Here is a 26,774-nt window from a genome sequence, read left to right on the forward strand (position 1 = left end):
GCTAATGTGGCAGCATATCAAACTGTGTGGTAAAGGTAGATGTTCACGGAATTTGCTGTGATTTACTGCAATGGAAATCATTACTTGCTCTAACACCGAGAACACCAGTAAAAATGAACTTTCTGTTTGTAATTGAAGTCATGGTGCATATTTGTGACCGTTGTAATCTTAGAACAAATGACCACACTTTCCATCTCCTAGATCATGTCTTTTTATTTAGAAAGTATTCACAACATTAAATAGTCCCTAAGTTTATTATAGCTAACAAAGGTAATTTGACTTGTAGTCACTGTTGTAGAAAATGCGGGAGTTTTATTTCACAGTAAAGTGCTATAAAAACCAATGCAAAACTCTCTGAATAACGTGTTTTAGTCATGATGATTGAAGGGTAATTGTCAGCTAGGATACTGAGATGCATTTCCTTATTCTTCTTTATAGTTTTTCCACAGGATCTTTTTCATCCACCTGAGAGGATAGGCAAAGTTTGCTTCCACTCCACCCTCCCCTCTGAACTATCACCTTTACCCCCACCTCCATCTACCTATTGCACTCTCAGCCACTTTCCTCCTAGTTCCACTCCCCCCTCCCATTTATCTCTCCACCCCCGAGACTCCCAGTCTCATTCTTGATGAAGGGCTTTTGCCCGAAACATCGATTCTCCTGCTCCTCGGATGCTGCCTGACCTGTTGTGCTTTCTCCAGCATTACACTCTTGACTCTGATCTCCAGCATCTGCAGTCCTCATTTTTGCAAAGTTTTGCTTTATGTCTTATCCAGAAGAATGCCTTCTGGCTAAAATGTCTTGCACACTGTGTATTAATCAACATGAAGAATACCCTGAATGCTCCTAAAAATGTTTCACTACAAGCAGAGTTCAGACAATGAAATAAGGAATACAAAGAGAGCGGTTTCACCATGTTAATTTTACACGTGGAACTCTGTTTTAAGTGATGTGGTCATCAGATGTACATGGGGGTACATTCAAATTGTCACTAATTTTACAGTCAGACATCATATAGCACTTAATTGTTAAATGCTTTTATTGAGATAAGTTCACTGTTTAAATCTCAGTGTTACTTTAACACTGCAATTAATAAAATAAAAAAACTTATTTCATCATTGGATCCAGTTAAATGATATGATTCTGCATAATCTGTTATTTGGAACTTTCTATATTACATGAGGTGCACATTCACACTGCAACTATATGCAACACAAAACCATTTTGCTATACAGAGCAATACAGAGATCAACCCATTATCATGATTTGACCGTAATAGGAAGGTGAATTGAATTCCTCGGAAATCCTAGTCGATATGTTAATGTTGGCTGCACTCCTGATGCTAAACTTGTAGTGTTGGTCATATCTGAATTGTATTATGTAAGTCTTTTTATTTCCAATCAAATATAAATGATGGATTACAATACATCATGACATGAAACATTTCTGTTTTCTTTTAATGTAACGTACAGGTGTTGTATTTCATTGGATGGTAAAAGAGATCTTAAAGTAAATGTTGCAAAAAAAAATCTATACCTAAACAATCAGATATATGGACATAAGACACACTTGAAACAGCCTCAACGTCAGGTGCAAAATAGACTTCACCTTTGAGAATTAATGTAGAAATAGAATCTACATGGGCTAATACTTATTCATTGTGAATTATTCACAAATATCCTAGCTAACATAGACTGTGCAGGACATAAAACAAATCAATCCCAAGCTTATAGAAAACACTTGGATTTTGATATTAATTTATTTTCTAACCCAAAACCCTGCCATTAGCTGCATCACTATGCAAAATCTTCCTGAATAGATCTTTTTCACTGCATTTTTATAGTTTTCAATCTAAATTTGTGTTATTAATACCAGATTTTGCTCAAAACGGTTTCTTTTCAAGTTCTATTGCCACTCATTAACAAATGGAATTAATTCAATGCATTTTAACATGGTAATGGACAAAAGCAATTTGTTTTTAATAATTATTAACCCTAATAACTGCAATAAACCTAAATCTTTATAGATGTAACCTGGAGCTGAAATAAAATAGAGGTGAGATCTCTTGGGTTAATTTTTTAATTCCTAATAACTCATTTGGTAGCACTTATATGGTATTTATATATTTGTTTTACTGTTTTACTCCATATCATTGCTTTCTTGTTTTTGTAGTTTCATTTATTTTGCCTCTACAGGCTCACCTCCAAGATTCACCTGGGAAATCACAAATAATGAAACTGAAGCAGCTTATTTTCCAGAGCAGCAATTTATTATTACACTGTTACCACTGCCACTGCCCTCTTGTTGCACGAATCATCTTTAAGCAAGGACAGCATAAAGCGAGCAATATCTCCTGGTGTCACTGGATTTGCAACGGGAGTTCTATCCAGATCTGGTTCATAGTAGCCTTCATGAATTAATAATTCTTTGTCTATAGAAAATTAAAGTAGGTATAATTAGGAAGTGTTGATAGCTTGTCACGCATTGGAATAGAAATTAAATCATGAATATATGTTATCATAGAGAATTAAAAGGAAGCAATAAAACCACAAATCCCTAAAATGTTTATGGTTTCTTTTCCATGTTATTAATGTCAGCTCAAAATTTCCTATTGGTTAGTTAGAAATACCAAGATGTCACTCAGAGCAAGTTGTCTCAGTTTACCAAATTCATACAAAGGAAAGAATGATAACTGCACAAGGATAGATTTAGGATAGGTTTAAGGAGGAACAGTATTAAAGCGATGGTGGAAAGGGATGGAATAGATGAGAATTAGGTTCACGTTTAGTGGGCATTCCCACATCCATGCCTCCTTTCAACATCATCCCTCTCTTGTGACATCCCTCTCTCTGAATCTCTTGGAAGAAGGTAATTTTCACAAAGCAAGATCAACCACCTCACTGTCGAACCTTGCCTGCAGTATAATACACCAACAAATCAATCTGTTGGCTTTGGTGGTTATTTTAAACTACTCACTGGCATGGAACTGATAACATTGAATTTGTTGCTCCCTGCAGCAGTGGTTGTGCCTCAATTCCTCCCCTCTCCTCAGGGTAACAAGGCTGAGAATCAAGATCCACCTGTTTCAGAGGTGTGCCATGTTGGTGGCTGGATTTTATTTAGTACCCAAAGAGAACAACAAATGGAATAACTGGGTAAACCAAGTGGACATTCTAATAAGTTTCCCAACAGGTTGGTTTAATTACAGGCACATTTCACAATGACACACAGACATATCTTCCCATGCCATATTGAATTACTGCCTGCACACACACTTTGCATATCTTAGCAGTTATGTCAATACACTTCCATCACCTTCTCTATATTATAATTCATTTGCTATGAAGGGTGCAGAATGTCATATCTTATGTGTTGTCATTGTTCTTAATGGGCAAAATCTAAAGATGAATAATTAGAGAAAAATGTTTTACTCTGAGTAGATTACTCAGCGGAGTTACCAACCACAAACAAAATTAACCCTTATGATGAGCTACAGATTATATGGTTTTTGAATTATTCCTTTCCCATTATTTGAAGTATTATCCAATCTAATGTTCAATTTATTTCATTTTAGCTTTTTTTTCTATATTAGTTACCTCAAAGATATTATTATGCTGATCACTGCTGGCAGCATGTGCACATGCAAAGATGAATTAAAATGGATGGGGATCCAGAAAGGATCCATCAATGCAGCCAAGTACCAGGACAGAAATCCTAAGAAATCAGGAACAAACTGGAAAAATAAAACAGGAGTGAGCACCCATTGATAGATAGGGTGGTGGGTGGTGGTTGTGGGGGGTGGGTGGGGTGGGGGGTGTAGTGAAGTTTGGGGTAAAAATCATGATGGAGATGTGATAAATGTATTGGGCTGAATCAAAATTGTGCATTTTACATAAGTACCCAAAATCAAAACTATTCCAAGTAATGATGTCAAAAGCACAATTATTTTCTTTATGTTTAAGTATTCAAGTATATATGAATTTGCAAGAGGATCTCCATTCCTGGATGGAAAGCAAATGCTTGAGTAAAGATGCAGAGAAAGGAAGAATGTAAAATTGACTAGTTACATTTTTACCTGTTCTTGGTGCCTTCTGAAGACCTGGTGGTTTTACCACAGTCCAGTTGAGATCTTTGCATTCATTGCTTAAATAATTTTCTACTTCTTGCATGTTGATCAGCAGGTTGTGGATCACAGGAGTCAAGAACGACCTCAGCATCCAAGAAGTCTGATGTGAAGTTTTAGCTTTTAAAAAAGAACAATGGTATTTTTTTTCCAAAGGACTACAATGTTTCCTTGACAAAATCTCCCTGATAGTTGTTAAGAGTAAGCTTTCCTCTTTATGAGCAAAGGAACAGGAGAAGGCCCTTTCTACTCATCAAGAAGATGATTGATGATCTACTGCTCAACTGACTATGCTTGTTTTTGCCTCAAATCCCTTAATAAGTTTGTTATTAAGGGATGACAGTCATGTGTCAAGCTTAGGATCCCATTATGCCTACTCTGGACCGAATTTAATCCAGAGAGTGATGACCTTGCCTGCCAGTTGGTGAGCCACTGGGAGTGTTGTACTGCCTGCTTTGAGGAAGATCCATCATATTAAATCCCCACTGGACACTTGCAAGCAGCATCAAACCTTCCCTGGGAACAAGGATTCCTGGTAGGCAGAATCTCCACTGCTGAAATCCTTGGCTATCTGCACAACCAGGGAACCGTAGTGCTGTTAGTAACACACTAATTAGATGCTTGTGACATGAATGGTTGCAAACTAGTCAAGCATTTTTAAATCACAGCCTAGTTCAGAAATACAAATGGACCATTTCATAAAATCCTGACAGTGCAGGAAGAGGCCATTTGGTCCATCGAGTCAGTACCGACCCTCCGTAGATCATCCACCCTATTTCCATTATCCCCACATTTTACCATGATGTGGAGATGTTGGTGTTGGTGTTGGACTGGGGTGGACAAAGTTAAAAATGCAGATTTATATTTGCTGATATGTTCTATTTTATTCCAAAAGCACATAATCCGTTGGCAGTCAGTCCATGTAACATTTTATAAATTCCTACGTTGGAAATAGAACTAGTCTGACTCAAGGTTGGAATACAGACTCTAACCTCACACCTTTAATACATTGTCAGAGATGAGATGTCACTTTTCTATAAAACCTTAAATTATCTTGGGAATGTGACTTGAAAGAAGTTCTGGGATTTAAGTGTTAATGAATTGAAACTTGCAACCCATTCAAAGTGATTAAGACTTAACAACAATCTAGGTTTGTTCAATACATTGCATCGGTTGATTGACACTTTGATCTTTTATCATAAATTCCATGTCCTATGGTCCTGCCCCCACGAGTTACCTGATGAAGGAGTAGTGCTTCAAAAGCTTGTACTTCCAAATAAATCCATTGGATTATAACCTGGTGTTGTGTGATTTTTAACATTTTACCATGCCAATCTACTTAATCTGCACATTTTTGGACTGTGGAAGGGAAAAGAGCACCAGGAGGAAACCCAGGCAGACACTTGAGCATAGGAAACTCCACACAGTCACTCAAGTCAACCAAACCCAGGTCCCTGGTAATGTGAGACAGCAGTGTGAACCACTAAGCCACTGTGCTGCCTTATTTGGTAGGAGTTAAATAGTAATAAATCCTAAAAGTTTTCGTAACTGTTCAATTTTGGGTCTAACAGAAAGAGGCTTTTAAAATATTTCCCTTTTCAAGACCTTTATTCAAAACAGTCAGTGGTTTATCCTTCCTGAGTAATCCTTGTTGTTTGAATGTTATAATTCCCCCACTAGATAGTGTTCTGGACCAGGCTAAACCCCTTCAAAACATCTCAAGAAGGTAGCCCAGACCCGAACATTTCTAACTGTTTTCAGTAAAGTGGTATTCCAGGAATGATGCAGCTGGTCAAAACCCTACAGTTTCAAACAAATCAGCATTTATTTACAGAGTACCGAATGAAACACAAGGAAGTGAGAACAGAATACAGAATAACTTAACCTCTCTGAAAACTCAACAGATTATCCCAACTTAATCATGCTGTTCCAAGTTCCTGCAACAATCCCCATAAACACCCCTTGGCAAAAAAGGTAAAATCAAACACTGAGCCTTACAGGAGAGAGAAATGTCAGAGAGGTTCTGCTAGGAACACCTTCTTCCATCTAGCTGTTACTTTGACCAGCAGCCTTAAAAACTGACTGCTTGCGCAGAACAGTCAGACTGCTAAAACCAAACCAAACCAAACCAAACCAAACCAAACCAGAAGAAAAGCTGAGCTGGGAGAAGTGGCCACTCCTCTTTCATTGTACAAGTGTTTTTTAAACTTAAAAACTTATAAACACAGACAAAATGGAGCCTCTGTCTTTACAACCCCTCTGAAAAAAAAACCCAAGGACAACCTAACCTCATTAAAGGAGCAGCAGCATCACAGCAGGAACCTCTCATATTTTACTCCAGGTATATGTAGATGGATAACATTTTTGTTTTAAACATGAGACATGGTAATAAGGTAGCAGTAGAAATCTGATTGTATCATACTTGCAGTGGTAAAATGGGTGCCAGTGAAAATACTGCTGCCCAAACCATTTCCTTTAATGACATTAAATGGTGTATGAAGCACTCAGCTTTTATAAAGTTTTTTTTTAAGAGACAGAGATGAAATAAAACACATTGTAATTGTTATATTTAAAAACATATTTTTACAATATGAAGTCAGAAACCTAGTAGAAAAGCAATCGTGATTGTTTGGGAATGAATAGAACTGAGAGGGTAGTACGTGTATGGAATGAGCTGCCAGAGGATGTGGTGGAGGCTGGTACAATCGCAACATTTAATAGGCATTTGGATGGGTATATGAATAGGAAGGGTTTGGAGGCATATGGGCCGGGTGCTGGCAGGTGGGACTAGATTGGGTTGGAATATCTGGTCGGCATGGACGGATTGGACCGAAGAGTCTGTTTCCATGCTGTACATCTCTATGACTCTATGACTCTATGAGTTAGGCTATTCTAACTGTAGAATATGAAACATTGGGTGCTATTGTTATTTTTGGACTAGTTTATTTCAGTTAAAAAGAAAACTAATTATGATGGATGTAGTGATTGGAACCAGGTGGATCTCGATGACTATGAGATCCTTGATTTGGGTTATTAACATGGCCAATCAGGAAGCTCTGACTGACCAATACAAACAGAGGATATTGCCTGTTGATGTGAAGGGAATTGCATGTCACTGGCCACTCTGGTGTTTCCTTTCTTCCTGGAGGTAGAATATAAATAAAGATTTACGTACTTGTTCTTCACTGTATCCTACATCTGCACATACATGACATGGGTGCTGGGGAAATTAAGCACTACCGCAGTTAAGCGGTGGGGTGGGGGAAAATAAAAAAAAAGTATAAACAGAGACCAGTTCAAGGGACAGACTCTGAGCTGGCTGGGACGTAAGGCGCACAAGTAACTAAAGGGTGACTTGGTGGCAGGATACCAGCCTCTGTGCAGTTATTTCAGTGCCAGTAAGAGTGGGATTAATATCATAGTCATGCAGGAACACCTACTAGCTGAAGCCCAATTGAACTTCGAACAGGCATTTCAACTGGCTTTGTCATTAGAAAATCAACAAATGGAGCATGGGAGCTACAGGGCACCCCAATGGAAGTGGCTACCCCATCTGATTGAGCTTGAGGAGCACCACTTGGGTTTGCAATTGCAGATTTCAAATCAGGCATATCCTGAGCAGATGCACCCTAGGCCAACTTACAGCAGAACCCCTGAAAAATGCCGAGCCTCAGCCCAACGGCTGAAAAGCTCTTCAGGATCTGGGTTGGCAAGCCATTGTAGTTGCAGCCAGTATGCGGACTCGAGACAGCAAAGGAATCCTACATGGCCTGACTTGAGTAAGAAAACTCGTAGGTCATTACCCAGGAGAGTGCACACCCTGGAATGTCATCTTAGATGTGGGTTGGAACAATTAAATTGCTTAGTGACATCCAAATCAGAACCAGTTAAAATTAATGGTTGGTTAAGTAGTCACCCGATTCCAATGGAGGTCAATACTGCTGCATCTCTGGTTACAGAATCTGTCTTTAACAAGATTCATTTGGGTCTTCAACCCTTAAGTTTGCACAAGACCTCAGCCAGATTGAGAACAAACACTGGGAAACCGTTGATAATTAAGGGTATGACTTCAGTTCTGGTCTCCTATGAGAAGCAGTTGGTATAGTTACTGCTGATGGTAGAAAGTGGCTCAAGCCCAAGCCTATTTGGGTGGATTTGGTTGAGAAAGATTCATCTAGATTGGCTCAACATTTTTTGATTAGAAAATGGCTGCCTCAATGAAATCCTAGTGAAATACCCAGGTGGTTTGCAGGAAGGACTTGGGGCAAAGCCACTTTACATGTTGATCAGGAAGCAATTCCATGATTTTTCAAGGCTCGCATGGTGCCATTTCCCTTGCAGGCAAAAGCAGAGGCAGAAATCAGGAGGCTGGAGAGTGAAAGAAAACCATCACTCAACCAAACCAGGCTGGTTATCCTGCCACCAAGTCACCCTTTAGCTACTTGTGCATCGAACCAGGGCAGTTTACGGAATGGGCAGCACTGGTCATACTGATTGTGAAGCCTGATGACTTAGTTTCCCTTTGTTGGAGATTTTAAGCAAATGGTAAACAGTTTCTTGCAGCTGGATAAATACTCAATGCCTCGCATAAAGGACTTGCCCGCAAAGTTCATGGGAGAGTTGTCCTTTATGAAGCTGAACGTTACCCAAGTCTACCTAGTATTGCAATCGGATGAGGAGTCCCAGAAGTTCAGTACAGTTAATAGCCATAAGGAGTTATACCAATATGCAACACTGCCATTTGGGGTATCATCAGTCCTTTTCCAGTGGACCATGGAGAACATTTTACAAGGGCTACCACAGGTTGCCATTTATCTGGATGATATGCTAATAACTGGGAAGACCAATAAAGAACACTGGAGAACTTGGAAGTAGTACTTAAATGTCTCTCGCAGGCTGGAGTATGCCTTAGAATGGAAAAATGTGTGTTGCAGGTGACTCAAGTGACCTACTTGGGTTACAGAGTGGAGAAAACCAGGTTAGACCTGTCGGATGATAATGTGAGGATGATCAAAGGAACTCTGGCTCATACGTCTATACCGGAGCTCAGGTCTTTCCTTGGGTTAGTGAATTATTAGTGCCGTGGCACCTTAACACCTGCTATTGAAAAAAGTGTCGACATTTGAAATGGTCATATAGCCAAGAAGTAGCATTTAGGGAAGTGAAAAAGCAGCTATCATCATCTAAGATGTTAGCCCACTACGATCCATGTGATGCCTCCCCGTACTGTATCGGGGTTGTGTTGGCTCATCAGTTGCCCAATAGAGAGGAATGCCAATGGTGTATGCTTCCTGGACTTTGGCTGATCCCGAATGCAAGTACGCTCAGATAGAGAAGGAAGGTTTGGTGGTCATCCTTGCCATGAGGAAGACCCATCAATATCTTTACAGATGGGAATTTGTCATAGTAACAGTTCACTTGCTAGGGCTACCAAAGGAAAATAAGCTGGTGCTGCCCATAGCTTCCGGGGAAATTCAGCATTGGGCTCTTATTCTCAGCACATACAAACACAAGTTAAAGCATCGTTCAGAAAGCCAAGTAGCTAATGTGGGTGCCTTGGGCTGCCATCAAATGTCCATTCTGGTTTTAAACTTCCTGGACAAAGGTCCTGTCCTAACAATGCTCAAACAGCTGGTGGTAATGGGGGACACAGGCAAGCTATTGCAACCCAGACTGAAATCTTTCTACACCCAGCAAGACCAGATCACCATAGACGACAGCATATTATTGTGGGGAGCAAAAGTGATTGTCCTGAGTAAAGGTTGCTGCCACATACTGGCTGAAATCCACCAGGGTCATCCAGGTGTTTCCAAGATGAAGATGCAAGCAAGATGGTATGTCTGGTGGCCAGGATTGGGTGCCAACATTACTGTGTTGATGGGGCAGTGTCCAGAGTGCCAACAAGGTCAAAACCTGCCACTGGCAATGACCCCATATTCATGGGAATGGCTGAGTAAACTCTGGACTAGGTTCCATGTTGACTATGCCAGTTCTTTAATGGGCTCAATGTTCCTGGTCGTTGTGGATGCTCATTCAAAGTGGTTGGATGTGCATAAAGTACATTTGGCAAACTCAGGGATGATAAATGAGAAGCTGCGAGCATCATTTGCGATTCACAGATTCCCAAAAGTATTGGTCATGGACAATGGGACATCATTTACCAGCGGGAAATTTGAGCATTTCCTGAAGTTGAATGGCATATGAGGAGGCTCCATACCAAACATCATCCAATGGCCTGGCGAAAAGAGTGGTCCAAATGTTGAAAGCAGGCTTGAGAGGCAGCCTACAGCATCACTCAATACCAATCTGTTCTGGTTCCTGTTTCATTCTAGGACCACCCGTCATGCAACAATAGGAATAGTTCCAGCAGAGTTACTGATGGAAAGAAGATTCTGTACAACGTTAAATCTGATGTTACCAGATTTGAAGGGGAGGGTGAAATGGCAGCAGGAATGTCAATGCCAGCCACATGCCTCCTCTAAGCGAGAGAGACAGTTTAATTCTGGGGATGGGATTTTGTGCCAGAACCAAGGAAATGGTCCTGTGTGGATATGAGGTGAGGTCGATGCGAGGTCAGGTCGCATGACTTACAAAGTTTGGGTCGGTGAAGCGGTCCTCAACAATCATTTGGATCACCTGTCACCTTGCAAATGAGACAGGAGCAAAACATGCCTGGCCTCTCAGAACAGCCAGAAGGCCCAGCAGAAACTGTAGGTTCTTTCCCTCCATCTAGTGTTGAGAAACCTTCAGAGTCTGAGATGAATGCAGCCTCCATACCATTACAATGGGAAGATGAGGAGCAAACTTTGCCAAAATGCTCTGGTTGCAAGAGGCAGGCAATGGACTGGTATACACCACCCATGTCAGAATCCAAATCAGAGGAACCAGACTGGGGGTTGAAAACATCACAGAAAAAGCTACAAGAGAAAGTCCAGGCCTACATCCCCAGACTAGGGAGAGATACAGTGAATGGAACTGAGTAGAGCTCATTGATTTTGAGATCCTTGATTGGGGTTGTTAACATGGACCAATCAGGAAGCCTTCATTGACCAATATAAACAGGGGATTGTTTTCCTATCTTCCTGGTGGTGGAAATTGAATAAAGATTGGTGCACTTTGTGTCTTTCACTGTGTCTCACACCTGCACACACACACCATGGGTGCTGGGGATAAAATAAGCACTACCGCACTTAGGTGGTAGTGTGGGAAAAGAAAAGAAAAAAAAACAGAAAAAAAAAAGAAAGAAAAAAAATTTTTTAAAAATAAACAGGGGATTGTTTTCCTATCTTCCTGGTGGTGGAAATTGAATAAAGATTGGTGCACTTTGTGTCTTTCACTGTGTCTCACACCTGCACACACACACCATGGGTGCTGGGGAAAAAAAATAAGCACTACCGCACTTAGGTGGTAGTGTGGGGGTTAAAGAGAAAAAAAGAAAAGAAAAAAATATATACACAGGAATGTAATAAGCACTACCGCACTTAGGTGGTAAAAAAAAAATAACCATCCAATGGGCCGCGGAGGGGGTCGTTAGGGCCGACTGCCTGCCCCTCTTCCGCGGTTACGAAAAAAAAAAAGAAAATTAAAAAAAAATAAACAGGGGATTGTTTTCCTATCTTCCTGGTGGTGGAAATTGAATAAAGATTGGTGCACTTTGTGTCTTTCACTGTGTCTCACACCTGCACACACACACCATGGGTGCTGGGAAAAAAAATATATATATATATATAAACAGGGGATTGTCCCTTTTAAGGACGTAAAAAGGCGGGCCCTGTATCGACTGCTGCTGCACACGGTCTACCTCTTCTCCCTCATCCACCGTCCAGACACGCCTTGGCATGGCCATTTGCCACCGGGCGGTGGGGATCCCCAGTGGAGGGCTTTCTACGCGGGAGTCCTCCCCGTTTCTCTCGGGGATCTGGGGTGGAGGGTGCTGCACGCAGCAGTCCCCTGCAACCGCAGATTGCGGTGGTTCACGGACTCCCAGCCCAACTGCTTGTTCTGTGGTGCTGTGGAGTCCGTGGACCACGTGTATATTGGGTGTGGGCGTTTGCACTCCCTTTTTGATTTCCTTAAAAACCTTCTCCTCTGTTTTTGGCTGCACTTCAGTCCCACGCTCCTGATCTTTGGGCACCCGGTACGGAGGAAGGAGGGCAGGTCTGAAGATCTCCTCGTGGGTCTGCTCCTGGGCCTGGCCAAACTGGCCATCAACAGGTCCAGGCAGCGGGCCGTGGAGGGGGTCGTTAGGGCCGACTGCCTGCCCCTCTTCCGCGGTTATGTTAGAGCCCGGGTGTCCTTGGAGAAGGAGCACGCGGTGTCGACCAACACCCTGGAGTTGTTCAGGGAGAGGTGGGTGCCGCAGGGAGTGGAGTGGATTATTTCTCCCTCCAATTCTATTTTGATTTAGTCCCTACCCTCCCCTTCACTGTTTTGATCACACAGCACTGCCCAGAAAAAAAAAAGAACAGGAGTGTGCGGGAGTCCTCCCCCTTTCTCTCGGGGATCTGGGGTGGAGGGTGCTGCACGCAGCAGTCCCCTGCAACCGCAGATTACGGTGGTTCACGGACTCCCAGCCCAACTGCTTGTTCTGTGGCGCTGTGGAGTCCGTGGACCATGTGTATATGGGGTGTGGGCGTTTGCACTCCCTTTTTGATTTTCTTAAAAACCTTCTCCTCTGTTTTTGGCTGCACTTCAGTCCCACGCTCCTGATCTTTGGGCACCCGGTACAGAGGAAGGAGGGCAGGTCTGAAGACCTCCTCGTGGGTCTGCTCCTGGGCCTGGCCAAACTGGCCATCAACAGGTCCAGGCAGCGGGCCGTGGAGGGGGTCGTTAAGGCCGACTGCCTGCCCCTCTTCCGCGGTTACGTTAGGGCCCGGGTGTCCTTGGAGAAGGAGCACGCGGTGTCGACCAACACCCTGGAGTTGTTCAGGGAGAGGTGGGCGCCGCAGGGAGTGGAGTGCATCATTTCTCCCTCCAATTTTATTTTGATTTAGTCCCTACCCTCCCCCTCACTGTTTTGATCACACAGCATTGCCCTTTGATGTGAAGGGCAGTGCTTGTCACTGGCCACCCGGGTGTTTTCCTATCTTCCTGGTGGTGGAAATTGAATAAAGATTTGTGCACTTCGTGTCTTCCACTGTGTCTCACACCTGCACACACACACACTATGGGTGCTGGGGATAAAATAAGCACTACCGCAGTTAGGTGGTAGTGTGGGTGTTTAAAGAACAAAAAGAAAAAAGAAAAAAAAAATAAAGAAAAAAAAATAAATAAATAAACAGGGGATTGTTTTCCTATCTTCCTGGTGGTGGAAATTGAATAAAGATTGGTGCACTTTGTGTCTTTCACTGTGTCTCACACCTGCACACACACACCATGGGTGCTGGGGAAAAAAAATAAGCACTACCGCACTTAGGTGGTAGTGTGGGGGTTAAAGAGAAAAAAAGAAAAGAAAAAAAATATATACACAGGAATGTAATAAGCACTACCGCACTTAGGTGGTAAAAAAAAAATAACCATCCAATGGGCCGTGGAGGGGGTCGTTAGGGCCGACTGCCTGCCCCTCTTCCGCGGTTACGAAAAAAAAAGAAAATTAAAAAAAAATAAACAGGGGATTGTTTTCCTATCTTCCTGGTGGTGGAAATTGAATAAAGATTGGTGCACTTTGTGTCTTTCACTGTGTCTCACACCTGCACACACACACCATGGGTGCTGGGAAAAAAAATATATATATATATAAACAGGGGATTGTCCCTTTTAAGGACGTAAAAAGGCGGGCCCTGTATCGACTGCTGCTGCACACGGTCTACCTCTTCTCCCTCATCCACCGTCCAGACACGCCTTGGCATGGCCATTTGCCACCGGGCGGTGGGGATCCCCAGTGGAGGGCTTTCTACGCGGGAGTCCTCCCCCTTTCTCTCGGGGATCTGGGGTGGAGGGTGCTGCACGCAGCAGTCCCCTGCAACCGCAGATTGCGGTGGTTCACGGACTCCCAGCCCAACTGCTTGTTCTGTGGTGCTGTGGAGTCCGTGGACCACGTGTATATTGGGTGTGGGCGTTTGCACTCCCTTTTTGATTTCCTTAAAAACCTTTTCCTCTGTTTTTGGCTGCACTTCAGTCCCACGCTCCTGATCTTTGGGCACCCGGTACGGAGGAAGGAGGGCAGGTCTGAAGATCTCCTCGTGGGTCTGCTCCTGGGCCTGGCCAAACTGGCCATCAACAGGTCCAGGCAGCGGGCCGTGGAGGGGGTCGTTAGGGCCGACTGCCTGCCCCTCTTCCGCGGTTATGTTAGAGCCCGGGTGTCCTTGGAGAAGGAGCACGCGGTGTCCACCAACACCCTGGAGTTGTTCAGGGAGAGGTGGGCGCCGCAGGGAGTGGAGTGGATTATTTCTCCCTCCAATTCTATTTTGATTTAGTCCCCACCCTCCCCCTCACTGTTTTGATCACACAGCACTGCCCTTTGATGTGAAGGGCAGTGCTTGTCACTGGCCACCCGGGTGTTTTCCTATCTTCCTGGTGGTGGAAATTGAATAAAGATTGGTGCACTTTGTGTCTTTCACTGTCTCACACCTGCACACACACACCATGGGTGCTGGGGATAAAATAAGCACTACCGCAGTTAGGTGGTAGTGTGGGGGTTAAAAAAGAAAAAAGAGGAAAGAAAAAAATATATAATAAAAAAAAAATAAAATAAACAGGAGATTACCGCAGTTAGGCAGTAGAAAAAAAAACAGGAGATTAAGGGCAGTGTTTGTCAAAAAAAAAATAAAAAAAAAAATAAACAGGGGATTGTTTTCCTGTCTTCCTGGTGGTGGAAATTGAATAAAGATTGGTGCACTTTGTGTCTTTCACTGTGTCTCACACCTGCACACACACACCATGGGTGCTGGGAAAAAAAAAAAATATATATAAACAGGGGATTGTCCCTTTTAAGGACGTAAAAAGGCGGGCCCTGTATCGACTGCTGCTGCACACGGTCTACCTCTTCTCCCTCATCCACCGTCCAGACACGCCTTGGCATGGCCATTTGCCACCGGGCGGTGGGGATCCCCAGTGGAGGGCTTTCTACGCGGGAGTCCTCCCCCTTTCTCTCGGGGATCTGGGGTGGAGGGTGCTGCACGCAGCAGTCCCCTGCAACCGCAGATTGCGGTGGTTCACGGACTCCCAGCCCAACTGCTTGTTCTGTGGTGCTGTGGAGTCCGTGGACCACGTGTATATTGGGTGTGGGCGTTTTCACTCCCTTTTTGATTTTCTGAAAAACCTCCTCCTCTGCTTCTAGTTGCACTTCAGTCCCTCGCTCCTGATCTTTGGGCACCCGGTACGGAGGAGGGAGGGCAGGTCTGAAGACCTCCTCATGGGTCTGCTCCTGGACCTGGCCAAACTGGCCATCAACAGGTTGAGGCAGCGGGCCGTGGAGGGGGTCGTTAGGGCCGACTGCCTGCCCCTCTTCCACGGTTACGTTAGGGCCCGGGTGTCTCTGGAGAAGGAGCACGCGGTGGCCACCAACACCCTGGAGTTGTTCAGGAAGAGATGGGCACCGCAGGGAGTGGAGTGCATCATTTCTCCCTCCAACTCTATTTTGATTTAATTCCCTGCCCTCCCCTTCACTGTTTGATTACACAGTGCCCTTTGATGTGAAGGGCACTGCTTGTCACTAGCCACTCGGGTGTAAGAAAAAGGAAAAAAACAAGAAAAAAAAACGGGATTTAGAATCTCTTCAGTTCAGGGGACTGACTCTGAGCTCACTCGCTACAGCCAGCCAAGTAATTAAAGGAGGACTTGGTAATGGAATACCAGCCGCTGTGCAGTTATTTCAGTGTGGTAAACACATGGCAGTAACTGTGGAAGTTTAATAGAACATTGTTTTCAGGATGGAGATGCAATTGTGTGACTGCTACCAAGAAGCATTCAATTGGAAACATCCATTTCACAGTGAGTTCAATAAAGATACAGTACAAACCAAACCATTGTACAGCGGAGCTGAGATTGAGGGCAGAAGGGCTGTATAGAGGCATGGCTACTGAAAGGAGAACATAAGAATGTTCAGAGTTACTGAAACATACTAAAAGCCATAGGAAGCCATAGAAAAGAAACAATAAACAAACGATCACAGAAAGCACTGGGTAAGATATAATTGCTGCAAACCTTCCTTTCCCAGCACTGGTCAAGATGAAAGACAATGGGAAACAAAACAGTCAGTTTTCTCCAATCACAATGGAAAATTATGAAATTGCAGCAGATGTGACTAACAAGCCAGAGAAACTACACTTAGTTCCACTTTTATCATGTTGAGGAGAGATTGTTTCAAAGTGCCTTCCACTGAAAATCTCTTTGAAGAACATATCAGATAAATTGCAAATATTTTTAAAACCTGAAGGTCCATGTTACACCCCAAGTGAACATGACTTATTAAGGGTAAGAATACAATATATGGGGCCAGAGTAGAAAAAGGAGTTCAATGATCAGTATAGACTGCACTGGCCACTTGCAGAATCCTGCATAATCTCACATTTTCTCATATTACATTCCATCTGCCATGATTTTGCCCTTCATTAATCTGTCTATATTCTTCTGTAGTTTCTTTGTGTCATCCTTACTCCTTGCCTTCTCATCAAAGTCATCAATATATATTGAAAGTAAGTGTGGCCCCAGCACTGATCCCGTGGCACTCCCATTGTAACATGTTACCAACGTTTATATACCCTCTAAATCCCAACTCTCTGACTGATATTCTTTAGCCAATTCTTTATCTAACATACTAATGCTAGTATGTTAGCTCCAACACCATGGGCTCTTGTCTTGTTAAGTAGCCTTATATGTAATACTTTACTGAATGCCTTTAGAAATCCAAAGATATTACATCTACTGGCTCCCCTTTATCCACCCTATTTCTTAAGAAACTGTAGAAATTTGTCAGGCATGATTTCCTCATCATGAAGTCATGCTTTCTCTTTCTGATTATTTTATGTGTTTCTAAATACATTGCTATTTGTTCCTTTATAGACGCTAACCTTTTCCTAATAACACGTGTTACCTAACTGGGTAGAGTAACCTGTTTTTGACTACCTCCTGTTTTGAGTAAGGTTGTTGTATTGACAATTTTCCAACCTCTGGAACTTTTCCAGAACCTAAGGATTCTTGGAAAATTACTACCAGTGTATCCCCTATCTTTGTAGCTATTTCCTTTAAAATCTTTAGATGCAATCCATCAGGTCCAGAGTACCTATTGGCCTTTTGTCCCATTGTTTTCCCTGGAACTTTTCTCTAGTTATAGTTATTGTGTTTATTTCCCCTGCCCTTTTATCTCCTTGATTATTTAGTACTTTTGGGATGCTATTTGTATGCTCCATTGTGAAGACTGACGTTCGTATTTGTTCAACTCTTCTGCCATTTTTGGACTCCTTATGAGTATTTTTCAGAGGTCTATGTTCACTGTAGCTCTTTCTTCATTCTATCTATTTCAAGAAGCTATTACAGTCTGTTTTTATGTTATTTACTAGTTTACCTTCATTTCCTTTTCTCCCTCTATCTTTTTGGTCATGTTTTGTTGGCTTTTAAAACTTTCCCAATTCTCTGATTTACTATTAATCTTTGCCACATTATAACTTCTGTTTCTTTCAATTTTATATTTTCTAATCACCCTGTTCTATGCTTTGCATTACACACACATAGAGCAGGTGAGAGCTGAATCAAGGCCTCCTGACTCAGAGGTAGGGACACTGGCATTGTATCGCAAAAACCCCCTTCTTACAATTAGACACTGTCATTAAATTCCCTGGTAAACCATGGTCAGGTAATCTCTTTCCTAGAATCCTTCTTCATCACTGAGATATGAATTTGCTGAACTATTAGACCAAGGCAGCATACTGTATAAAAGAAATAGAAACATTATCCCTAAGGATTGGAGATAAGAGATATGAAAAAGTATCCTTGCAAGCCACCAACAAATTGAAAATTAAGACTGAGAATGTCAAGAGAAGTGCTAATTTGGCCAAACATGAGCAATGAAATTGAGAACCACATCAGCCAGGATGGTGTTTGTAATGAGAACCAAGCTAAACATACTAGAGAGTGCCTAATGATACATAACATCCTAAGATGAAGCTAGTAGTATACCTCTTGCAGGACTGATTATCTTGTCACTGCAGGCTATTCTGACTATTGCAAGGCAAAAGCAGCTGATTTAATGACTGCTGATGAGATTGTAGAAAGCATAAAAGCACACTTCAATCATTATTCAGATATTCCAAGGAACGGCAATCAAAGTCAGGTCACTACTCCATTTTTGCATTTTTCTGTTGGCTCTGAGTTCTGCATTTCTGGCCAGCCATTCCAATCCCAGTACCTTCAGAAATGCAGAGCGATCCTGTAATGGAACAATTTCCTTGTAGTGCAGAATAAGCAGGGGAAATCAAACCTCTTTTGCAGCAGGCAGTTGGCACGGGATTGGCAGCGGGGGTGGAGCAGGTGTAGGGTGTGGCACTGGATATGTTGAGTCCAGCAAAGAAGGTGTATTGGTAATTGCTCTGGTGGGGAAGAGGCAGATATTTTAGGTGCAGTGAAGGTATGGGAGATAGAGTAGTACCAGTAATTCCCAGTCAGAGGGTGCTGGTCTGGGTATTTTCAAAGTTCTAAGGGGGTAAAGAGTTGGGAGTCTTGTAGCTATGAGTCAAATGTTAAGTTGAAGGGTCAGTTTAATAGTTACTTGAACTGAATTAGGTCTTCAAATCAACTAACTCTTCCTAGGTAACTATCAGCTTAATTGAAGCAAAAATCTTAGAATTCTCCAACTTTAAGGATTTTCTTTGCTGAGTGTTCCACACATGGGGAATTACCCACCTCAGTTTTCAATTTCACAGGCATTGTCTGCAAAGGATAAAGCTGAAGCATTTGCAGCAATTTTCAGCCAGAAGTAATAAGGGGAACATCCATCTCAGACTTTTCCTGTGGTCCACAACATTACAGATACCAGTCTTCAGCCAATTCAATTCACTCCATGGGATATCAAGAAATGGTTGGAGGCAATGAATGTTGCAAAGGTTACGGGCCCTGACCACATTCTGGCAGTAATACCAAAGACATATTCTCCAGAACTTAATTCTCTCTTAGCCAAGCTTTTCCAGTACAGTTATAGCAATGACATCCATCCAACAACATGAAAAATTGCCCAGGCAAGTCCTACACATAAAAAGCAGGTCAAATCCAACTCAGTCATTTACTGCACCATTAGTCCACTCTCAATCATCCATAAAGTGATGTTAAGTGTTGTTAACAGTGTTATCAAGCATCACCTGCTCAGCCAGAACCCACTCATTTACACAGAGTCTGGGTTCCGCTAGGATCACTCAGCTCCTGAACTCATTACAGACCTGGTTCAACATGGACAAGTGAGCTGAATTTCAGACACGAGGTCAGAGTGACAGCCCTCAACATCAAGGCTGTGTTTAACACAATGGGGCATCAAGGTGCCCAGCAAAACTAGAATCAATGGGTATTGGGGGCAAACTCTCCATTGTTGGAGTCATACCTGACACAGTGGGAGATGATTGTGGTTAAGGCCAGTCACCTCAGCTCCATGACATCTCTGCAGAAGTTCCTCAGGATAGTGTCCTCGGCCCAACATCTTCAGCTGCTTCATCATTGACTTTCCAGCTTTGCAAATCATCACATACTAAAGCAGTCTATATTCAATTGCAACAAGATTTGGATAAACAGAGGCTTGGGATGCTTAGTGACAAGTAACATTCGCACCATTTAAATGCCATGGAATGACCATCTCCAGTAAGAGACGATCTAACCACCACTCCCTGACATTCACTTGTGTTGCCATCACTGAATCCCCCAGTATCAACATTCTTGGTGTTACCATTGGCCAGAAACTCAACTGGACTCACCACATGCACACAGTGGCTAACAGAGCATGTCAGAGGCTAGGAAACATTTTGTCAGAAATGATGGTGGATTAGGTGTGTGCAGAATGAAAATTCCCTTTACCAGAGCTGACTAAACTGTTTAAAAGGGTTGGATATATGAATCTCTGGAATTCTGAATTGTCAGGACTGGCATGCTAGGTTGGGTTGTTGAACTGAGATGTGCCTTGCCATTGATAATTGTATGCAAATGATATGGAGTGGAACAGATGGCAATAGCAATGCAGTGATTGTGCTTGAATGGAGACCTTGAGAAGCTTTAGGACCACCCTCTCTTACCACACGTGCACCTGAAATGTGGTGTAAAGTTAAATAAATTTACTTTTGTTTAAAAGAAAGTGCCACTATTTGAATTTTGTTGATTTTGGTTTTTGTTTCAGTAAAATTTTTAAAAAATATAATTCTTGTCCTGTGGTTGCTTCCATTGTTATGGACCAGACCAGACCCCTTCAAAGTGTTTGAAGATGGTAGCCCAGACCCTAACATTTTTAGTTGTTTTTGGCAGATGCAAAATGAATATTCCAGGAGTGATGAAGCTGGTCAAACCACTCAGTTTTAAACAAAACAGAATTTATTTACAGAATACGAGTGAAATATGAACAAAAGAGAACAAAATAGAATAACTTAACCTATCTGAAAACCCAAACCACTCCATCACAACTTAATGATGCTGTTCCAATTTCCTGCAACAATCTCATAAACACAGCCCTTGGTAAAAAATGGTAAATTCAAACCCAGGCTCTTATAGGAGAAATGTGAGAAGGAGAGAATCAGCCAGGCATCATCTGCTGAAGCAGGAAACCTTTTTTTTCACTGTAGCTGCTTCTCTGTACCCAGTAGTTTTAACAGACTGTTTGTAAAAACCAAACCAAACCAGAAAAACCCTGAACTGGGAAAACTGGCCACTCCCCTTTCATTGTACAAATGATTTTAAAAAAAACCTAAAAGCCTTTTCCCTGATTGTTGCCTTAGGCAGTATCTTAGTGATTAGCACTGTCCCTAATCCCAGGCAAATCAGAACCTCTGCCTTTTGCAACCCCTCTTGAAACAAACCAAGGACAACATAACCTTGTTAAGGGAGCAGCATCGCCACACCTTTGGATAATTTAGGAAATCAATCTCTCGTAAAAAGTCACTACACATGCAGCATCATAGCAATAGTTGTAAGAAGTACTCACGTTTAGTGTACCACGATGACATTGCTATAATTCGAGTTACTTCTGCCTTACGCATAGCAGAAATTATAGCTTTCATTGATTCTGTGTATTCAGTATGTCCAGAAAATAAGCGTATTGGGAACCCAAGGCAGGACATGATGACATCCTGGTCGTTAAAATGCCCCTGAAGACTGTCGGCTGAGAAAATATTTGCTTTCACCACCTGCAAAAATGATTTAAGAATGGAACATTGTGCTGTGAGCTGTCATCTGTGTTAGAAACAGAACATGTATTAAAATTCTTGATTCTGGTACAATTGCCTCTGTTGGGAAATCTGTATCTTTAAATAAATATGTATCATTATAATACTTGACATAATTCTAGGTTGCCAGTGGTTACCTTCAGGTTGTCATGCTGAATGGTCAGCTTGCTGGGAGTTCTCACAACAGCTTTCGCCACATAGCCCTGTTCAAGTGCTTGTCTCACTAATAATTGGCCTGTTTGTCCTGTGGCCCCAAGTACCAAGAGTTTCATTCTTCAGTCTGAAAGTAACAGTCAAGAAATGATGCAGTCTATTCACAGATAGTCAAACCAATAGTTTGATACTCTATTTAAAGTATAATAATAATTTCTATCATACTTTCACACTCGTTACCTTAAGATCTCACACTTTGACTACAATCAATAGTACACGTAGATTGCCAGGACTGGATGACGAAGTGATCTAATACACCGACTCCCCTTGCACTTCTGGCTTCGACTTTCAAACAAATTGACGCATGCAAAACCTCATGCTAATTGAAAGTATCCTAAGTGAAACAGTTTGCATAGTCTTAATTCTTCTTGTGTATGGATGTGACTGGCATTCTCAACCATAACTGAGAGATTTACAGTTGAATGGTGTGGGAAATGGCACTCCCACAGTATTCCACAATGAACTCAGCTCAAACTTCAATTATTGCTTGTTGTGACTTTTTCTTCCATATCAGATATTTCATTGGCAATAGTACCTTTCTTCTGTAATTTGTTTTTCTACCTAGTTAGTAATCAAATTTCTTTCCTGAAGAAGGGCTCATGCCCGAAACATCGATTCTCCTGCTCTTTGGATGCTGCCTGACCTGCTGCGCTTTTCCAGCAACACATTTTCAAATCAAATTTGATAGTTGATCTGTCATTGAGCCTATGCAAGACAGCGGTTGATGAATTTTGGGGTAGTAGGGAAATTAAGTGATATGGACATAATGGAAGAAGATGGAGTTGACATAAATGATTAGCCATGATTTGGATGAATGGGGAAGAAAGCTTGAAGAGCCAAATTCACTTCCCAATTCTTTATTGTAAGTCTTGAACATTTCTGATAATAAGTGCAATTAAGGGTTAATTATCGATTTTGTTGTTGTTCACTTCTATGATTTATAATTCAAAGATACTGTGTCATCGATAATGGAGTGATTGACTTTTGTATTCTTCACTTTCCAAAATAACATAAGAAATATAATGTAGGCCCATTTACATTAGAATGAGAAACAGGGGGAGAAAAGAACAATTCTTGGTGCATGCAAAGCATTTTGATTAGTCTAGAATCCTATTTATCGCTTTCCAGTACCACCTCAAAAAATATTTCAACGGGTTCTTGCTCCCCAGTTTTATTTTTGCCTTCTTCCCATCAAAACAGGTCGATGAATGCATTTTATTAAACTGATGTAACCTTGTAAATTCCTGCAATTTCATTGAATGTTTCTGAAATTAGGTCAAATTATCCTCACCAAATTTCACTGTATCAGAGAACTTTGTAATAGTACTAAAATATAATATGTGCAGTACAATTTTTCCCATTTTAATGAAAAGATATTTCTCTGTTATGTCATAGATATATTGGAATGGTCTTTATTTGAAAGAAAGGGACTTCATGGTGTCTTGCTAGCTCAACAGAATGATGTGATTCTAAGCATTACAGATTAAGAAGGTTCCACTCTCTGACCTATGTTTGGTTAACACAACAATTGCTTTTTTACAGGAAAGAGGAGATCAGCGTTAATCTATGCTTCACAACTCATTTGGAGAGTGCATTTCAAGAGAACAGAATTGGGCTCAGTTATGATGGGCAAAACTATAACTGCCAACAGGGTCTGGGTTAGTATGTGTGAAAGAATTTAAAGTCACAAGAAGGGGTTGAGATTCCACAACAATCTTAGCTTAATTCAGGCAAGCAGGAAATCCTCTATCTATCATAATTATATTAGGTATATTAATATAAAATATTCAAATCCACAATTAACTCAGGATTTAACTTAAAATTTTGAGTTCAACTTTCAATGCCAAGCTGTATTGAACTCATAAAAGGAAATTAGGTAGGTGTATAGTCAGAAATCAATTTTCAATTGAATTTATTTATTCAAAAGCAAAAAGTGAATCCGCAAAGCTGCTGGCATTTCCTATGAAAGGTTGGTTCTTATTGGACTTATTCTAACTGCGTGATCTCACTGATTAGATTTGATTACTTACAGTGTGGAAACAGGCCCTTCGGCCCAACAAGTCCACATCAACCCGCACCCACCCAGACCTATTCCCCTACACTACGGGCAATTTAGCATGGCCAATTCACCTAGCCGGCACAATTTTGGACTATGAGAGGAAACCGGAGTACCTGGAGAAAACCCACGCAGACACAGGGAGAATGTGCAAACTCCACACAGTCAGTCGCCTGAGGTGGGAAGTGAACCTTGGTCTCTGGCACTGTGCGCCGCCCACTGCTTTCAAAATCATGTTCAATTTTTTTGAAAGTAGTTCCATTTATCTTGGACTTTACTTCTCTCGATATCAACTTTCTTGCTTTCATCCTTCACTACAGCATCAGAGTAACTTATGTAATAAGTTATAGTATGGTCCACTAATGGCATGTTGGCAGGCATGCCAGCAACAGCAGTTGACTACTTAAAGGTTTGTATGCTATCCTGAAAGCTGCCATGTTTCTTCATCCTCTGATAGTCATATTTCCCAGAGCTTTTTATTCCGGCACAACACCGTTGGTGGCAGAAAGAAAGCAAGGGAATTACTTGAGGAAGGGTCAGATCATGTTTGTTTTTTATTCACATGTGTGACATAGGCATGGCAGACTGGGCCAGCATCCTCATTTGCCTTTGAGGAAGTTGTGATGAGTTGCTTTCTTGAACCACTACAGTCCACATGCTGTAGGTAGACCCACAATGCTGGTCAGGAAGCAAGTGGAGGATTTTGACCCAATGGCAGTGAAAGAATGGCGATATATTTCCAAGTCAGGTCAGTGAGTGGCTTAGAGGTGAACTTGAGGGTGGTGATATCCCGTGTATCTGCTGCCCTTATTATTCTAAATGGGAGTGTAATGGGTTTGAAGGTGTGTCGAAGGATCTTTAGTGAATTTCTGCAGGACATCTTAGACAGTAAATTGTAAAAGTAAATTTGGCATTGTCCCACTCTCAATATAGAGACATGCAACTGGTAGTTGATGAATTTAAGGGTCACCACACCTCAGATAAGTGGTGAGGTTGAGAAGAAGGCACCTTCATTATGAACCCAGCCAGTTATAGGAATTGAATCCACTCTGTTGGTATTAACTCCACATCATAAACCAGTACCTAGCCAACTGAGCTAACAGAATACAGCAGGTGCTGCTGTGAAAACAGGGATATAATCTGCCTTCCTCCAGTTATCATGCATTTGAGAGAGCTGTTGTATTTGATGCTTCCTTTGAATTGCTGGAAGACCTGTGATTGGAATCTCTGCCAATAATGTGGAGCTGTATTTTAACAAAACAAAAGTAGGAACACAAGGGTAATGTGACTGTGCTTGTCACTCCTTTGAAATTTCAGCCGTATTATTTTCCTACATAAAAAGCCTGCGTTACTTGAGTATACAAATTCAGAAGGTACAATTGCAAACTGTCCAAAGAAAAAAAGTCCTACTTTAATCTCATTTTTAAATCTACTGATCGCAAACATTCTCAGATATGGAGTATTTATGGTGGCTACAATTATTGTCCTGTTCCAACCAATGAACCTGTATCAGATTTATCTATACATTCAAATATGCTGAACCTGGAGTCAGGACCTAAAATGAGTTTCACTTTGGAATAAGTTTATGCCTTAACATTGACACAGTGTTGAAAATGCTTTAAATTTAAGCTAAACCTGAAGTATAATTACACTCTAAGTTTACCTTGTAATGTTATACTTGCCCCCTACTATTTCAGTAAGGAACATTGAGCTGACAATATCAAGAGACATTTTATCAGCAAAGTTTTATCAGCAGCGTGTTGCAAATATAGTACAAATCAAATGTGGCATTAGCAGCATTAGAACTTCAAGCTGACCGTCAGCTTTAACCTCAGCTTAGTAAATCAAAACTGTCCTTTACAAGAAACTCTTGAATTTAGAAACATTTTTCACATCCACAGGATGCTGCAGAACCCTCACAACCAATTAACTCATTTGGAACTGTTGTTATATAAGTAAATGCAAGGCAGCAGTCAAATATCAAAAATAAATGAGAAAAACACTGAAAATATCAGAGCGAATCTTACCTAAACTACTTTCTATTACTTTTTTCTTGCAGTTTCAGAACTTCAGTGTCATAGTTGTCTTGATTTAATAAAATATGGTTGTGGATTTTGTCAACGCTAGTAAGAATTAATAAGAACACACAACCAATAATGTTACATGATTTTTACTCTTCAGTTGGTTACAGACCAACTAGAAATGCAATAATTCCTTAAAATTGTGAGAAGTGAAATACTTCAGTATGTAACAAAGTCAAAAACATAATTTAACAGAACATACTTACCTAACAAAACATAAATTGTTACGTGATTCTTTTCTCCTGAATGCTATTACTGATCAATAATAAAGCTTTTCCAGATTGTGAGTGGCTTGTTGGAAATCAATGTCTCTACTTTTTAAAGTAATCCACAAACTAAGTTGTATCTGACCGAGTCCAGCCCTTCAACCTCTGTACCACTTCCATATAAAATAATATTTTCTACAGCTCTAAAACAGTGCATGCTTATGTTCAACATTGGCCCCACATATTGATCCACAGTTAATAATTCTTGATTCCACTGTAAACAAATAACTGAGTCTGTGTCAAGAGGACTTTTCTCTAACTTCCAAATGCATCCCCAATTAAATATGAGAGTCAACTACCTAGGGTGACATTGAGGATTCAAGTATAGCACTATTGTTATTTTAATCAAGTTGCAACACATATCCAGTGTAGGTTGGACTTGATAGCAGACCTTCTAGCCCAGAGGCAGGAACACCACCACTGCACCACAAGATCCTACATAGTGCAGTATTATGTACTTGCTTTGCTTTTCCAACACATATAAATCACTGGGTGGAAGAAGTGCAATGAGAGGCTTTTGGTGAAACATTTACAAGATGTTCAGCTTCTAATACTTGATTAAAATGTACATAGACTTTGACTTTAGGCATGCACTTCAAGTCAACTTGACTGTGACACTTTGTGAATGGCAGCAGGTCAAATGAAGAGGGAAACTGGTTTAGATTCCTTACAGCAGCTATCACTGAA

The 26,774-nt window shown here is 41.4% G+C and overlaps 1 protein-coding gene across 2 annotated transcripts; it reads right to left on the minus strand.

The window, feature by feature from the left end:
• Positions 1 to 667: 667 nt before the first annotated feature.
• On the minus strand, positions 668 to 26,251 carry LOC122552790 (flavin reductase (NADPH)-like). 2 transcript variants are annotated; one of them, XM_043695740.2, is made up of 6 exons: positions 26,028 to 26,251; positions 25,768 to 25,863; positions 21,609 to 21,751; positions 21,231 to 21,432; positions 4,076 to 4,243; positions 668 to 2,431 (listed from the first exon to the last, which is right to left on the minus strand). In XM_043695740.2, exons 3-6 carry the CDS (start codon positions 21,741 to 21,743, stop codon positions 2,274 to 2,276), a joined length of 663 nt encoding a protein of 220 aa, XP_043551675.2. In that variant the 5' UTR covers positions 21,744 to 21,751; positions 25,768 to 25,863; positions 26,028 to 26,251; the 3' UTR covers positions 668 to 2,273. The 2 variants fall into 2 exon arrangements, with proteins under 2 accessions (XP_043551675.2, XP_043551666.2); XM_043695731.2 differs by lacking the exon at positions 25,768 to 25,863.
• Between the last annotated feature and the right edge of the window lie 523 nt (positions 26,252 to 26,774).

This window comes from Chiloscyllium plagiosum, unplaced genomic scaffold, assembly GCF_037043375.1.
Source record: "Chiloscyllium plagiosum isolate Xiang-an unplaced genomic scaffold, Cpla_swu_hap1 HiC_scaffold_1, whole genome shotgun sequence".
NCBI lineage: Eukaryota > Metazoa > Chordata > Chondrichthyes > Orectolobiformes > Hemiscylliidae > Chiloscyllium > Chiloscyllium plagiosum.